Source organism: Neolamprologus multifasciatus, chromosome 12 (genome assembly GCF_963576455.1).
Source record: "Neolamprologus multifasciatus chromosome 12, fNeoMul1.2, whole genome shotgun sequence".
Taxonomy (NCBI): Eukaryota; Metazoa; Chordata; class Actinopteri; order Cichliformes; family Cichlidae; genus Neolamprologus; species Neolamprologus multifasciatus.
Window position 1 is genome coordinate 33,918,418 of NC_140450.1, and position 17,454 is coordinate 33,935,871.

General features: G+C 40.3%; 1 protein-coding gene across 1 annotated transcript in view; it reads left to right on the plus strand.

Annotated features, from left to right (window-relative positions):
- galnt9 (polypeptide N-acetylgalactosaminyltransferase 9) overlaps positions 1-17,454 on the plus strand; it is a 123,139-nt gene that overhangs the window by 46,639 nt on the left and 59,046 nt on the right. Inside the window, exons 4-5 of the mRNA XM_085179361.1 lie at positions 5,054-5,228; positions 17,254-17,451. Coding sequence (XP_085035487.1) covers positions 5,054-5,228; positions 17,254-17,451 — 373 coding nt within the window. The remainder of the gene's footprint in view (positions 1-5,053; positions 5,229-17,253; positions 17,452-17,454) is intronic.

Consider the following 17,454-nt stretch of genomic DNA (forward strand, 5'->3'; position numbering starts at 1 on the left):
TAATTAAATAACTACTTCAATTAAAAGAGAAACTAAGTCTCGCTGAGGTTAAAAGCCAAGGAATAAAAGTGGGTTTTAAGACGTGATTTAAAAGTGAACAGTGAAGGGGCCTCTCTAACGTGCACGGGCAAATTATTCCATAATTTTGGAGCCACAATAGAGAAGGCCCCGTCCCCGCTGAGCTTCCTCCTGGATCTCGGTACCTCCAGGAGCAGCTGGTCAGCTGACCTGAGAGACCGACGGGGTATGTGTTGATGAAGAAGCTCAGACTGTGAAGGCATTTAAAAACAAACATAAGAATTTTAAAATTAACTCTAAAAGACACAGGCAGCCAGTGCAGAGAGGCCAGCACGGGGGTTATATGCTCTCTTTTTCGAGTTCCTGTTAGGAGTCGTGCAGCCCCATTTTGAACCAGCTGCAGACGTGAGAGCAATGACTGACTGACCCCCACGTAAAGTGAGTTACAGTCGTCAAGGTGGGAAGAAATAAAAGCATGGATCACTGTTTCAAGGTGCTGCCTCGAAAGAAAAGATTTTACTCTTGCCAGTCGCCTTAAATGATAGAAACTGGACTTCACCACTGCTCTGATTTGGTTGTCCAATTTAAAATCACTGTCCAATTTAAAACCAAGGTCATATTATTCACAAAGCTGCAAAGCAGAGGGTTTTACTGTTCTTCCTCTTTCTTGTGTTTAGTCCTCTCAGACCACTATCAGACATTTTACTTTTGACTTTCTGGATTCTTCCTGTATTTGGTTTGCAAATTCTGTATCAATGATCAAAGCTTGATGTATTGATCTTCTAATGGCGTACCCACTTTTGGTCTGTCTTATTACGCTTTGGATTCCACTGATCGAGTTTCTATCAGACTAAATGTTTTAGATTGCTGTGCTCTGTCTGCTTTGAAACCTTCAGTGTATCCGTGGTTTGATGCTGAGAAAGCCTGCAATGCTTTTAAGTAAGCAATATTCTGCTGGTATCCCCTTTATTGCAAGTCAGCAATGGCTGCAAGTTGGTTGTCTTGAATAAGCCTCTAACGAGTACATCAAATCCACCGTTGTCCTCTAAAAGATGCTTTAATGGAAGCAATACGACTGAAGAAAACTGAGCTTTTTTTTCAAGTTTCAAACTTCATTTCAAGTTCTGAATGATTCAACTCAGTTTAGTTTTATTCATATAAATATCATTTATCTGATAACACAAAGATAGCACAAGACAGCTGTAGTTATAGCAGACGTTATCATATGAAAGTGCTGAGACTCTGTGTAAAATGTAGGTGAAAAAACAGAAAGCAATGATTTGCTAATCTCACAAACACATATTTTATTCACAGTAGAACACAGAACACACTCATGAAAAAATAATTATTGGCTTGTTTTGAATTTGATCGCAGAAACACATTTAAAAGAGTTGGGACAGGAGCAGCAAAAGGCTGGAGAAGCAAATGCTCCTAAAGACGAGAGTTTCTAAGAAGAAAATAAAAAAATAATATTCTTCAAAATAAAAATTGTAAAAATTACGGAGCCCCGCAGGGGACATGGGAGAAAAAACAAAATTAAGACGGACTTTTGCGAGATCTCGCAAAACAAACTCGAGATCTCGCAAAAATTTTAGCCCCATTCTTCGGAGGCCGCCAGCTCGAAGCCGACCGGGAGGTCGAGGCATGATGTGCCGGGAAAGCGGCGTTCCTCCCGGCTGTAGTAGGTCTCAACCTCCCGTTAGCTTCGAGCTAGTGGGTGTCAGATCTGACGTTTACACAACTACATTCACGCCTCAAAATATCTTAAAAGTGTATTTTGTGACCCAGAAAAAGTAATATTACAACTAAGTAGCTGCCGTGAGATTTTGGCGAGATCTCGCAAAAGTTTTGCAAGATCCCGAGTTTGTTTTGCGAGATCTCGCAAAAGTTTTATGAGATCCCGAGTTTGTTTTGCGAGCTCTCGCAAAAGTTTTGCGAGATCCCGAGTTTGTTTTGCGAGATCCCGAGTTTGTTTTGCGAGATCCCGAGATTGTTTTGCGAGATCTCGCAAAACAAACTCTTGATCTCGCAAAAGTTTTAGCCGCATTCTTCGGAGGCCGCCAGCTCAAAGCTGACCGGGAGGTCGAGGCACGATGTGCCGGGAAAGCGGCGTTCCTCCCGGCTGTAGTAGGTCTCGACCTCCCGTTAGCTTTGAGCTAGTGGGTGTCAGATCTCCGAAAACGTCGGAGCTCTTTTGCAAATATGTGATGTCTTGTAAACCGAGCAGGTATCTGACGTTTACACAACTACATTCACGCCTCAAAATATCTTAAAAGTGTATTTTGTGACCCAGAAAGAGTAATATTACAACTAAGTAGCTGCCGCGAGATTTTGGCGAGATCTCGCAAAAGTTTTGCGAGATCCCGAGTTTGTTTTGCGAGATCCCGAGTTTGTTTTGCGACATCTCGCAAAAGTTTTGCAAGATCCCGAGTTTGTTTTGCGAGATCCCGAGTTTGTTTTGCGAGATCCCGAGTTTGTTTTGCGAGATCTCGCGGCTACATTCACGCCTCAAAATATCTTAAAAGTGTATTTTGTGACCCAGAAAGAGTAATATTACAACTAAGTAGCTGCCGCAAGATTTTGGCGAGATCTCGCAAAAGTTTTGCGAGATCCCGAGTTTGTTTTGCGAGATCCCAAGTTTGTTTTGCGACATCTCGCAAAAGTTTTGCAAGATCCCGAGTTTGTTTTGCGAGATCCCAAGTTAGTTTTGCGAGATCCCGAGTTTGTTTTGCGAGATCTCGCAAAAGTTTTGCAAGATCCCGAGTTTGTTTTGCGACATCTCGCGGCTACATTCACGCCTCAAAATATCTTAAAAGTGTATTTTGTGACCCAGAAAGAGTAATATTACAACTAAGTAGCTGCCGCAAGATTTTGGCGAGATCTCGCAAAACTTTTGCGAGATCCTGAGTTTGTTTTGCGAGATCCCAAGTTTGTTTTGCGACATCTCGCAAAAGTTTTGCAAGATCCCGAGTTTGTTTTGCGAGATCTTGCAAAAGTTTTGCGAGATCCCGAGTTTGTTTTGCGAGATCCCAAGTTAGTTTTGCGAGATCTCGCAAAAGTTTTGCGAGATCCCGAGTTTGTTTTGCGAGATCCCGAGTTTGTTTTGCGACATCTCGCAAAACTTTTGCAAGATCCCGAGTTTGTTTTGCGAGATCCCGAGTTTGTTTTGCGAGGTCCCGAGTTTGTTTTGCGACATCTCGCAAAAGTTTTGCAAGATCCCGAGTTTGTTTTGCGACATCTCGCGGCTACATTCACGCCTCAAAATATCTTAAAAGTGTATTTTGTGACCCAGAAAGAGTAATATTACAACTAAGTAGCTGCCGCCATTGTTGGAATTCAACTTTTGCGAGATCTCGCAAAAGTCCGTCTTAATTATTTTTTTCTCCCATGTCCCCTGCGGGGCTCCGTAAAAAATTTTGAGTATCTCATTATCTACAGTTTATAATATCATCAAGAGATTACGATCATCTGGAGTAATCTCTGCGTTCAAGAGACATTAAAAACAGGCGTGATTTTGTTGAGGAAATCAGTGCAGCGGCTCAGGAACACGGTTGGTTAAAGCCCTGCATGCAAAGAAGAAGTCGCATGCTTTTGAAAAACATGCACAAATCATCTAAACTAAAGAGCAGAGAGGCCATCCAGCTTGATCCCAGCAGTCATTTCAGAAGCGTCCTTCATCAGATGTGCATTAATGCCTATGGAATTGGCAGCTTGCACATCTAGAAAAGCATCTAGACGTGCTGTGTAGCATTTTTTAAGAAAAGGACTTCATATTTCAGTAAGACAGTGGTGCACGACCACATACTGCTGCACAGTGCAGATTTAGCAAGCACATGGCTTCGCACCAAAAGAATCTGAGTGCTTAACTTTCCCGCCTGCGGTCAGATCCTTTCACCAGCTTAAAACATTCCTCATCTAAAAGTCCAGCAGCTGCTCCCCTCAGTTCCCAGACACTTGCAGACTGTTGCTGAAAGATGAGAGCGGTAAACACAGTCAGCATAGTTCAGTCGTAACTTTTGTTAGCCGTGTTGCTTCCATCAAATTCAAAATGAGTTTAGATTTTTTCTTAAAATTGTACCTTTGCTCGGTTTAAAGACTTGATCTGTTTTCTGAGTTCTACTTTGAATAAAATATGTGTTGATGAAATTTGCAGTTCATTGCATTTTGGCTTTATTTCCCTTTTACACAGGGTCCCAACAGAGAATCGGACATTGTGGAGTTAGCTGTAAGAAAGCTGATGTATTTCACAGCCAGTACACACTGATGTGAAAATGCTTCAGTTTAACTTGGAGAGTGCAGGAAACTAAAACTGACAGCTGGATATTTGACTTGGTGACAAACCGCTTGCTGCACAAGTCGACATATTTAGTGTCAGGATCCCAGATGTTTCCCTCTTCTTCTTGTTGATGCCTCGGGTCTTATTTCTCATATGCTCAGCCTTTCAGCTCACACAGACTTTGTTCTGGGTACCTTAGTCCCATTTGTAGTACATCATACCACACTGGAGGTGTGAAGGAGGTATATAATCATCTTTTTCAGATTTTTTTTGGTCTCCTAGCAGAAGTAACTGACCAGGAGGCAACAAGACCACATGTAAAGTCACCAGAATCAGTTGTCTTTACCTGTGGGATGGGCAGGACTCTGTTAGGCTCTGTCTCTCTGTTTGACTGAGCTGGCAAACCTCAGTCACTGATAAGCACACATTCATGAATCACTGAATAAAGCTTCAAACTCAGAGTAGATGAGGTGTGCGTTTGATGAGAGCTGGGTTGGCTAAGAAAGTAATGCTGCTGATTGCTCTTGCTGATAAGTACTTAGTAAAGACAAGTAATGGCTTTTTAGTGAGTAATACGAATAACTGATTGCATTTGGCGATCACTATTTCTCTTTAGGTGTAATCTAAAAGTTAAACACTCTGAAAGGGGAAAGAAGGGATTTTCTGAGCTAAAAATCACTGACTACAGCGACCTTGTTAATGTTTTCCTGTTGTCATGTGGGTGTCTTTTAAAGGAAGGCTCTCTCTAATCTCTTCCAGTGGAGCTGAAATTCAACTTGGATCAGTATGTGAACAAACGCTACCCAGGCCTCGTGAAGATTGTGAGAAACAGCAAGCGGGAGGGTCTGATCCGGGCCCGTATACACGGCTGGAACGCGGCCACGGCTCCCGTCGTCGGCTTCTTTGACGCTCACGTCGAGTTCAACACCGGCTGGTAAGGTCACGTTTAACTTGAAAAGGTCTAAGCCGTTTCTCTGTCCTCTCTCACCTTTGCCTTTGCGCTTTGCTTTTTATGTTTTTTAGAACAGAGGGATGTCATGTAAATTTATTATCACTCAATTATGCAGCCTGGTCTGATCTAAGCGTTCCGATAAAACTCCAGGCGAGACAGCGTTTTTCAGGACAGTGGCGCTTATTATGCAGAAGGGTTTCTAGCTGGTAATCCTTTTCCTTTTTGCATTTCCTTTTTTAAATTGTAAGAATCACTTTTGTTTAGAGCTGGGAAAAAAGACAGCCCGGCTAATATGGCATTACCTGTCGAGCAAATACACACTTACGACAAGTGAGAGCCAGTCAACCACTGTGAAATGTGAGAGCGAGTGTAATTAAAGAGGTAGCTCAAATGTTGTGCATTTCAAAATTATTTTACTTGAGGGCTCTGGGCTCATTTTGCGATATGAAATTACTTCTGGGGGTCTCAGTCCAATGTCTGCCTGCTGCTTAAGTTTAACGGCAAACAAGTAACTCAAAAAGATGTAATTGGCACCTAATTTGAGCCTGTCATGCCGTCAGTGTCGGATGAAGCTTTGTTCCCTGGAAGCTGCCTGAGAGTCAAGAAAGGGACAAGGAAGAAGATGAGGACTGAGTCTACAGCATCTCTGAATGCTTTTCGATCTTTACAGCTAAATAGATGCAAGAAATGTAAACACATCCAAACGTGCTATTCAGATTTGTGACAGCTGTCTTCTTAGTCATAAACTGGTCAAAAGAAAAACACATGAAATTATGCACATGTCTCTACAATCAGCAGAACTGTTGATCAAACCTCCCAAAATTTGCCAAATAAGTCAAGTCTTGCTTATAATTATGACATTCAGATATTTCCAGTGTAGTCAATGCTTCTACGATTAGGACAATAAATGTAAGCAATATATAATCAAGTAAATACTTCACGTCTTCTCTCCAGACTTCACTGTTCACTTTAAAATAAGATGAAAACTGATATTATAATAGACATAACTGATGACAGTCACAGCCTGAACTCTTGTAGACAATCTTTCTTGTAATTTCTTTAAACAGGCTTCATTCAAAGTTCTTCCTTGGATGCTGGCTTTTGTTTCATTCTCTGTCAAGATGATCCAAAATTGCTTCAGTAATGTTGTGGTTCGGGCTCTGGGGAGGTCAATCCATGGCTGATGTTGCGTGTTTTTCCAATCATACGCGCTTTTACTGCATTGGCGCTGTGTTTGGGATCACAGGCTACGTTCACACTGCAGGTCTTGATGCTCAATTCCGATTTTTTGATCAAATCTGATTTTTTTGTCTGCTCGTTCACACTACAAATAAAATGCGACAGCAAACGCGCTCTAGTGTGAACGCTCAAAGCGCGAAAGACGACGTCACACACAACGCGCTCTGTTTATACCCAGACCAACAGTATTGTTTGACTGATGGCCCTTAATATAAAGACTTCGGACTTTACGTTTCCCAATTTTTGCTTTAAGTTATTTTGTTATTTAAATAATAATGTAAATAACCTAATAATGATCCTTATTGCTGTTTTAGAGGAGCGCTGCTTCAAAGGATAGTTGCAGATTTCTGTCAGAATCTGCAGATTATACAGTGCAAATAAAATGTTCACGTTTCTCCAACGTTGTCTTCCCAACAGTTTCACTGACATCTACACGGGATGGTCAGGAAGCGTTCGCGATGTCTTCTCCGGCGCTGATAATCGGCGTCTGTCTTGTGTCGGTGACGTAAAAGACGGATTTAATGCGACTTGACCGTTCACACAGCAGTCGCTTTCTAAAACATCGGATATGTATCGGATTCAGAACCACATACGAAAGTGACCCAGATCGGATTTGAAAATATCGGATTTGTGCCGTTCACACTGTCACACCATGATCGGATATGGGTCGCAGAGGGTCAAAAAAATCGGATTCAATGCGCTTTCGTCTGCAGTGTGAATGTAGCCTTAGTCGCACTGACAAATGAAGCTGTTTCCAGTCAGATCTTTTCCAGATGGTACTGCATGATGGATCAAAATCTACATTCGCAATTCAGTTTGGAAAAGTAATGTGTGTTTGTGACAGGCTGCTGTAACAAAGTGTCCAAAGTTACAATTGAATTTGTTTCTTTTTGGGGGGGTTTTGCTGTTGTTATGGCCCATTTGTCTCACTTGCCACAGATGCTCCAGATCATCTTTGCGTTCATCCAGTCGGCTATGCAGCATATTGTTTCTACGTCATTCTGGTTTAAACAGCATTTTAAAACTCGTCTTTCTTTATGTGATGATTTTGATGATCATTTAACAATCATTATTTATTCCTTGGGCTCATTTACTACTACAGTTTGTGATTCTGTGGTAAGCTTTACTTATGAATTTGCTTTTAAGGATTTTCCGAAAATGAAGCAACTACAATGATTATTTTAGGACAAATATAAACTCCAATATTAACTTTCTATTATATACCAGTAAAGTAAACTTTTATAATAAAAGACGTGGGAACTCTGCGTGTTTATTCTGTAAACTGGCATAATGTAATCAGAATGTTCTGTTTTGCTTCATTAAGATGAAATTAAAGCAGCAAAGGTCAGAGTGGGCCTGACCTATAAACATCCCACCACAACATTAGTCAGCAATCAAAGGGACCTTTACCAAGAGATGACTTGATAAGCCGCGGTTATTGAAGCTTGACGGGCCATTTATGGCCCATATGGGAACTACAGGCCCAGAAGTGTCACGACCCGGGCAAGAAACAGCACTCACAAAGGAAGTTGCATCAATGCCTAGGTGCATATCTGATGATAACTGACACCCCAGTGGTTCCCTCATCTGCTTCCCCATCTGTTCTTGCTCAGAAGTAGACTTGCCTGTCATTGATGCAACACACCCCACTCACCTCCGCGTAGGCTTCCTCCTCTCTTCCACATGCCAAAGCTACCTCAGCATATTTCGTTCACCGTGCGACGCTCTCTTCTTTCTGCTCCACACACCTTCACCGATGTATCACCTCCGTCTTCCTTTGACAACCTGCAGCTGTAGATTTGTTAGTTTTGTTTTATTTTGCAGCTCCGGTTTTTGCTTTTTGCATGAAGTGTTATTTACAGAAGTCAGTGGAAAGTAGAGCAGAATGCCTGTGATTTTTTCTTTTTTTTTTGTAGTAGTCGCCGGATAAAGGAATATAGCAACTGAAGAGATGACAGCCAACTTCTACAAGCTTGCTCACGCCGCTTAGATTTCTTTGTGTATGAGAGAGTGTGTGCATTTATTATCTACTGTATGCCTGCAAACATCACGCACTCTCTTACTCAGATTCACTGGCGGTATCTACACTTTCTATTTGTTCAAACGGAAGAGAAGCCGTTTATCATAATGTGATTATTCACTGTGACACATACAGTGATAAGTGAGATGGATGTTTCCTCTAGATGTTGTGGTGAATATCCCTCAATGACCTTGTACACAGTGCCTATGCATACTGAGCCAGAGACAATGCTGCCAGCTCTTACTGGCATCGCTGTGATTCATTGGCGTGGTGTTCCCCGGAGGTGCTGTACATTTGCAGCTGAAATGTATTGCTGCTTCGCATAACTTATTATTGGGTTTAAGCAAACAGAATTGTATCATGCTGTATCACGCACTTAGTCATTTCCCATTCCCTCACAGCATGTTAGTTTATGACTGTGGTTCTCAAACATGGGGGGCATTAAGCAACTGCAGGGGTGGGAGTGGGGGGGGGGGGGGGGTGACCAGGAGACAAATATGAGGTGAATAAGCATGATTTATGGGGATTAACCCTTTAAAGCTGGTGGGAGCAGGCACGCTCTGTTTTGCGTAACTATTTTTAAATCCCGGTAGCTCTGCAACCAGGTAAGCTAGCAATCATTTATTTTGCATATGAAACCGGAGGAGTTGTACTTACATCTGATGCCATCAGCTTGTCCTCGGTCACAGTTTCCTTCCACATATAGTTTTGCAAAAACTGCATAAAAAGCGCTTGCAGCAATAAAAACATAATATTCCAGAAACACGCTTTGCCGATCCGATCAGCTGTTCATAACACTTCCTACGTCCATCAGCGCGAACTATCGCATATCCTCCTTGTCCTGCCCGAAACCGGAAGTGACGTCATTTTCGCGGAAATGTAGTGTTTTACCATCAAGGCCTCATGAGCCTATACTGGTGTTTTTAAAAGTTATGTTTGACTTTATGACTTTCTGTGTGGTTTCTGGGATGCTTAGGACTCATATTGCACTGCTGGAAATAGTTTATTTTGATGCATATGCTGCTTTTTTGCAAATTTGCATTATAATATTTATTTTAGTTTTTCCTGCAGTATATAAAAATTGGTGTATTTCAAAAATAAAACTATGAAGACACTCAAAATAAATTTCCTGTGGTGGGAAACTATTTTGTGCAACTTTTTTGTATTTACAGTTTTGAGGGATAAGCATCTTAAATTTCTCTAACTAGAAATATATGTTAAAAAACAAAAACAATTTTACATTTTTTTGTAGTTTATTGCACTTTTTTGCAATGTATGTAATTACTATGCACTTAATGCAGACATATTATTAAAATTTGGGCTATAATGGTTGTATTGATGTATATCAACTTGAAATGCTCCCAAAAATGGCTCCACAGCATGTAAAAATAAAATATAAGCTCTGGCAGACTTGGTTCTATGGTAGGTCTTAAAGGGTTAAAAACAAACTAGAGTTCACTACAATTCACATTCGAGGCTTTTTTATTACTTACTTCCACCGCGAGTGCTCGTGACTGATAGAAATTATGTGGTGTCAGCTGCTTTTTTGTAAAAGGAAGATTGTAAAAAAAAAAAAAAAAAAAAAGTTGGTGAAGCACTTGTTTTTCAGGAGTTAATAAGGAAACGTTTTGCACCACAAGAGCGATGGAGTCTGATTTCTGTGGCTTTGCGCCGCTTTAATATGAGGATATGAAATCGTTGTTGTGGTTGATGCGGCTTTGCACCGGCTTAATGCTCGCAGTCTATCTTCTCCTGTAGCTTCTAACCATCCATCCTTTGGGCAGCCGTTGTCCATTGTGCTCCGAAGACGACCAATTTCCTTCTGCGCGCTATGTAAATAAACAGGATTGATAGCGGTAAAGAGGCGCATGTTGTAATTAGAACCTACTGTATGCCATACTTCAACCAAACAGCTGCAGAGGGGAGGAAATTGATATTTATTTGGTTTTGAAGTCTCTTGCACAGTTGCAATCTCAGGTTATTAACGATTAGCGATTAACAACGTAGCAGCAGCTCCCCGTAAGTGTGCGCTGGAGATAAGGCTGTCGATGCAGGGAGGTTGTAATGAAATGCTTCAGAAAGCAACACTTTGATGAATGTTGAATGTTCTGCTGCACTGTGACCTGGTGAGTGTTTGTAAGGAAGAGACAAACTGGTGGAAATCAGAAAGCTAAGGAGTGGATTAAACAATCCTCTTGTAATTTTTAATTATGTATTTTTTGCCACATGTATATTTGATATTGGCTCCTTTGGTAATCTCACAGAACTCCTTCTGCTTATTGTTATGCCATGCAGGTGCAGTGGTATTATATTAAATTCAATGGTACATAAATTCCAGAGGTCTTGAAGGCTGGGGAAATATTTTTTTAGATAAAGTAAATCATGTTTTTGCTCTCGCTCACAGCGTCTGGCAGCGGCTCAGTGTTTATATCTGTCTGGAGATGAGAAAGGAGGCTGCAGCCTTACTGAGTGCTTCACAGAGCACAGGCCAGGCAAAGCTCCAAAACGCACTGAAAAGACAGGGCTTTATGCTGCCTTTACGTTTGTATCATATCAACCACGTCCTCGGCAAATGCATTTAGAAGTGGTGAGGAATCTAACATTGCGCCTTGATCCTTTTCCAGTTCATGCCTCTGCATCCCCGCTATCTACTTCAAAAAAGCCTCGACCCTGTAATGAATTTAAATTCTGCATGGCTACCTTTCCCTTCTTTGAATCCGGCATCTTTTTTATTGGAAGCAGGAGACTGGCCCAGTATTAATATCTACTCTACATATGCATGTCTGAGCTGCTCTGTAAAACAGCCAGGCGAAAGGACTGTGGACGGCTGCACATTTAAAGATTAATGCGCTTAAAGATGGCCAGAGGCACTGCAGGCTTAGATTCTTTATCCTATATAACACAGCAAACACAAATTAGCAGTGTCGGGTCTAAATTGTACCATACTGCAATGTCAGTTTGACTGGTTTTAAAATGTTGTGATGAAATACAATTTTTTAAAATCCCAACAATGTGCAATAATTTAATTGGCAGTTGCATTGGCGAGGCCCATATTGGGTTCACAACCTGCTATTAATCATATTTTAACTATAGTGAGAAACCTGATCATAAAAGTGCAGTTATGAAAATTCATGTTTGAAGAACTTTGAAAGATTTCACTCAAAGCAGATTTGAAGACATCAGTGCTAATAGATCTTTTTTTCTGCTAGGGGTCTGTTAGGGTCATTTTTTTTAAAGTTACTGAATTTAAAAAAGCGTCTTCTATAGGGCAGCTCACACGGTCTGCAGCATTGAGTTTAATGCAGAATTAAAGAAGATCTTATTTTAGGCACTTAGGGCCCCGCTGCTCTTAGGGTGCAGTTAGATCCCATTATCTGATAACTCTCTGCCTGAGTATCATTCCCTATTTGAGATCCATTAATATAAAATTTTTAAATAAAAAATGCAGCCTTGAAAGGAGGACTGCGGGGCTTTTACGTCAATTCTGGGCAAAGGTAGGACAGATAATGAGACATCCTGTGATGCTGCTGTTAAATCAAGTAGATATGAATAGATTGTGTTTCCTTGATTTTTTTTTAATATCTGAAATGCATGCACAGCCTGGTGTGAACCTCCACAAAAGTGCAGACTGCACTGAAAGACAAGTAGTCAAAGAGTTCATTAATCAAGAGGACTTCTGCTTTGAATATAAGAAATGGCATTGTGGAGCCAGCGGTGATGGATGTTGTCAGCATTTATTTGCTGTACTGGATGAGTCATTACTGGTAGAAGGGAAAATCTCATTGCTATTTGCAACTTAGCATGATTAGGACCGATGTGGATGAATAACGGCCTCAATGTAAGGAACACGAGATAGCAGATAAAGAAAGAAGGATGACACAGCCTCGTCTGTCAAAAGCGGATGCGTCCTCATTTCCACACTGTCTCTTATCTTATCGCTCTCGTGTGTTCCAGCAGTAAAGAAGGTGTAGGCTGGGTTAGGGTGTTGTGGGAGCTCAAGGACAGAAGGAGATGAATGGAAAAGGTTGGAATGACAGGGAGATCTGCCCAAGGTAAGGAAGTGCTCAGAGCAACACTTTTGCTGAGCATGTCAAGCAAAGCACGTCGTGCATTCTGCTACAGTAAAAATGTCTTCAAAGTAAAAGCAGAGCCTTTGTTTCACTACATAGTCAAGCACTGTACGGCACATCTGAGCCTTCAAAAAGATTGTTCTGACGCAGGTTAAATGTGTGAGTTGGAGACTGAATTGTTGGATTGAACACCCGTCCTAACCCTTTAAATGGCTTGGTAAAATCAAATGATTTAAATGAAAAATCAATGCAAATTTCACTTAACATGAGGGTTGTTGCCTGTCAGATATGTTTTATTCTTGTAATACTTTAAAGAAGAAGAGGTAGAAACATACAGTGGCTCACAAAAGTATTTGGCCACCTTGAACTTTCCCACATTTTGTCCCATTACAGCCACAAACATGAATCAGTTTTGAATGGAATGCATGTAAATGAGAGCAAAATGTAGGAATGCGTAAATGAAAATGCATGTATGTTAGAGTGAAAATGTGTAAATATGTACATTCAAATACATGTATAAGAGAGCACAATATTGCAATGTGTGTGTTAAATATGTGTAAACATGAGAATAAAAATTTCTAAATATAAAAATTAAAATTAAACTATGTGAGAGTGAAAGTATATGTATGTGAAAGAAGAATATATGTATGTGAGAGTGAAAGAATGAATTTTGACTTGTACGGTGTATCTTGTGCAATATTAACAAGCTTTTATGACTGAGCCTACAAGGCACCACACATAATTAGTGAAATTAGTGATTGCCATTTTTCATATAGATGCTTTGCCCAGCTGTGCATATATATATATGCATATATTAGGGGTGCAACGATACTCGTATGGATATTGAACCGTTCGATACAGTGCTTTTGGTTCGGTAGGCATATGTAACGAACAATACAAATTTTTTAATTTATTTTATCAACTTTTCTTCTGACGATGCTGTCTGTGTTGAGCGCTCAGTGGATCTGCGTTCGACTACTCCACCTAGGCTGCACTGTCGAGCCCAGATCCAGTGTTGCCAACTTAGCGACTTTGTCGCTATATTTAGCGAGTTTTCAGACCCCCTAGCGACTTTTTTTCCAAGAAAAGTCGCTAAAAAAAAAAAAGACGTGAAAGCGCATATCGCTTTTACTCTCAACAAGCAGCGGGTGCTGTAACGCAGTCAGTTCTTCTTTTACTCTTATGCTGTTTTGTGGATCAGGTTTAAAACTACTTATAAACACACACACACACAAAGTAACTCCACCAGAGTGCCTATTTCGGGTCACTTTTGCCGGTCCAAGCCCGGATTAAGGAGCAGGGTTGGAATTGTGACATTAAAAAAAACAATAATTGCTAAAAGAAATTTAATTTGTAGTTCTAAATAAACTCTAAATGCATTTAGGACGTTTTTTGCTCACTTTATGTCTCGTCCACGATGTTATTTCTCTCTCCAGCAGCATAGGTTACAATTACGTTAGCATGACCAATTATGCAAATTAGGTGATGACGTCATTTAGCGACTTCTAGCGACTTTTAGGACAGCCAATAGCGATTTTCCATACTGAGGAGTTGGCAACACTGCCCAGATCCACTGAGCGCAGCACAAGCTAGCAAGACAGAAGCTAAGCTCGTTGCAACATGGCAAACTGAACCTCCCCCACCCTCATTCAGATCTGGCCTTTGGAACTATTTTGGTTTTCATGTGACGTATGACCCTGAAGGTAAGCGCGTCATGGACTAAAGTAAAACAGTATGTCGGATGTGTCACGCAATGCTCAATTACATTGGTGGGAACTAGTGTGTTAGCGCAGTTAGCTCGTTAACGTGTTGGCCGTCCAGCCCCACTCACAGGGCGATCCGTGGTAGCTCCTTAACGGAGATTTGCCGTGTTATGGCGTTAACGTCATTTCAGATTAACGCTGACAGCACTAGTGGGAACACAACGAATATGACTGCACATTTACTCCGACATCATCCTAGTGCAAAGACAAGTGGAAGCAGACAAAAACAACAAGCACGCATGCTACAAACTTTACCCGAGTCATTTAGACAGCAGTTAGCACATGATTCTTCTTATGGGGACCTGATATGTTTAATATGCTGCTGAGAATATAGCCCAGAAGAAGCGTATAGTATAGCTTTTATTTTGGAAAGAGACATTTCTCTGTAATAAACTCTCTTTTCCAAAGATGAGTGATTTCTCGATCAGATAGATTTATTATTTCATCCCTTTGTTGTTTCAGCAACATTAAATTTAAAAACTGTACTTTTTAGTTAAAATATATATTTATAATTTTAATAAATGACAAATTAAAAAAGCATGAACATTTCTTTGTATCGAAAAAATATCGAACCGTGACACCAAAGTATTGAACCGAACCGTGAATTTTGTGTATCGTTGCACCCCTAATAAATAAATAAATAAATAAAAAAAAAAATATATATATATATATATATATATATATATATATATATATATATATATATATATATATATATATATATATATATATGAGCACCTTATTTTTGTGAGTTAATGAAAAATTACAGCGTAAAAAAGATCATCTCCCCTGTGCAATGTTAGTGCTAGAGGACTGATCCGACTTAAAATAAAACTGGAACTGGAACAAAGGCTTGGGAAGCTTAAGTTTGAAATCTATAGGGTTAATTTTGTGAAGGGACAAACATTTGACTCAAACTACCATTATTTTGCCATAACAGGTAGTGTTGGTGCCTAAGTGAAGAAATTACATTAAATACAACTGAATTAAAAGACTGACACCACGTCTGTTAATATGAAGTTTCCTTAGGTTTATATTATCATAAAATATATTTGTATAAAATAAAATGAAGACAAAAAATAAATGAAAGAGCTTTCTTTGTTCTGTACCACCATTTCTAAAGCTAAATAATATGTTATTATTTTGTTTGACTTACCCACATCCATCAGTAAAGTCACAAATTAAATGAGGGAGCTCATGTTTCTCTAACAGTTAATATAATTTGGGAGTAAGTACAGATAAGACTGTGTGTTCCAAAGCATCCATTTTCTTAAGCACTTGGATCGCGGGGGTGTTGAGATTATTCCTGCTGTCATAGGTTCAAAAGATGGGCTAGACTGGGCCGGTCAATCGCAGGGCTTTCAAGTTATTAAAGGATTATTTTCTCACCCAAAACAGTTCAGTTCGTCTCACTCCCCTCTGTAGTTTCTGTCCTTTACCTTCATGTGATAAGAAGTCATTTTGTTTTTGGAAGATGAATGAGTTCCACTTTTTGAAGAGGGCGAGAGAGGAAGTAGGACACGAGTCAGGGCCAAGAAACTGACAGTTAGAAAACTGGAGAGTGTGTGTGTGTGTGTTGTTTTTTTTTTTTTTTTAAAGAAATGCATTTATCAAGTAATGATTGCAGCCAGTTTTTGTTTTCTTTCTTTCTCTTTTTTTAATTTGGAAAAGTGTTCCCATAACCAAGTAGCATATGGAGGACATCATCTGTTAGCATAGGAAGATTATACAGATGTAACTAGCACATGACTGTCGTTGTGTTCTGCCCATGGCCAAGCTAAGGAGAGGTTATTGCATGGTCTGCAGTGCTGTGTTTTATAGACCAAGTGAGTCAAATCATTCATGTCTTTTAAACACAGAAAAGTTTTTCCTTTGAAGATAATAACAGAACTATTAACTATTACTACATTTGCTAATAACAGAACTGCATTTTGGTGATTCTAAACTGACTGTAGGTGTGAATGTTTGCGTCTCTATGTGTTAGCTCTGCAGCATGTCAAGTGTGTACCCACTCACCCTATGACAGCTTGGACAGGCTCCAGCCCCCCACAACCCTGAATCAGATATGCGGAAGAAAAATCAATGGATGGATGGATGGATGGACACACTGGAGTCTTAGCTTCACCATGTAACTTCTCTTATATGCTGTAACTAAGATAGTTGTGAATTGGTTTTATCTCGTTTATTAATAATATCTCGATGTTGCCTTAAGGTTTTTAAAGTCTGTGAAAGCGTGTAGTCCATTTAATATGTGGCAGCCAAAACTGCCTGGGAGGGAGAAAGTCCCGAGATGACGATCACAGCAGGGCTGTCTCAGACTTTGCAACCGTCTCTCTGTAATGCGTGTCACTATTTGACATTGGATTTTCGTGAGTGAGCGATATCAAATTCGATATCATTTGTCGTTACGCAGAAAATTCATTTTGCAAGAACTTCATATCATCAACAGGGGAGGGAAGCAGATGCTGGAAATTGGTTTGAAAGTTGAATAAATGCTGGTTTACCAGATTGCATTGACACTGAAAAAGCATGTCAGCGTGGCAATGGTTTAAAAGTCGAGATAGTGTCTGCAGCTATCTGTAGCTGCTCCTGTCATTTTTTGTAACTATTGACAAAAAAACTTTTTGTTTAACATTTAAATGCATTGGTTTCCTGCACATACACATACACAGCTTTCACTTTACATTCATATTCAGTTAAGTTATCCATTCAGTCAGTTTTGACCAGCATTTTTGCAATATTAATGCTTCAAACCTGCAGATAGAATGAATATATGCACAGATCTCTTAATTGCCCTGTTGCAGACTCTACACCTCTCACTCTTTTCATTCACCTCCTGCAACTATGCAACGAATCTCCGGCACACCTAATCCAGAAAGCCAGCTTTTAACTTCTGTCTCTTTTCTTATCCGTAGGTCTGAACCTATTCTGACCCGGATGAAGGAGGATCATACCCGCATTATCTTGCCCGCCATAGACAACATCAAGTACAACACGTTCGAGGTGCAGCAGTACGCTAATGCCGCCCACGGCTACAACTGGGGTCTATGGTGTATGTACATCATCCCTCCACAAGAGTGGCTGGACAGGGGCGATGAGACAGCCCCTATCAGGTG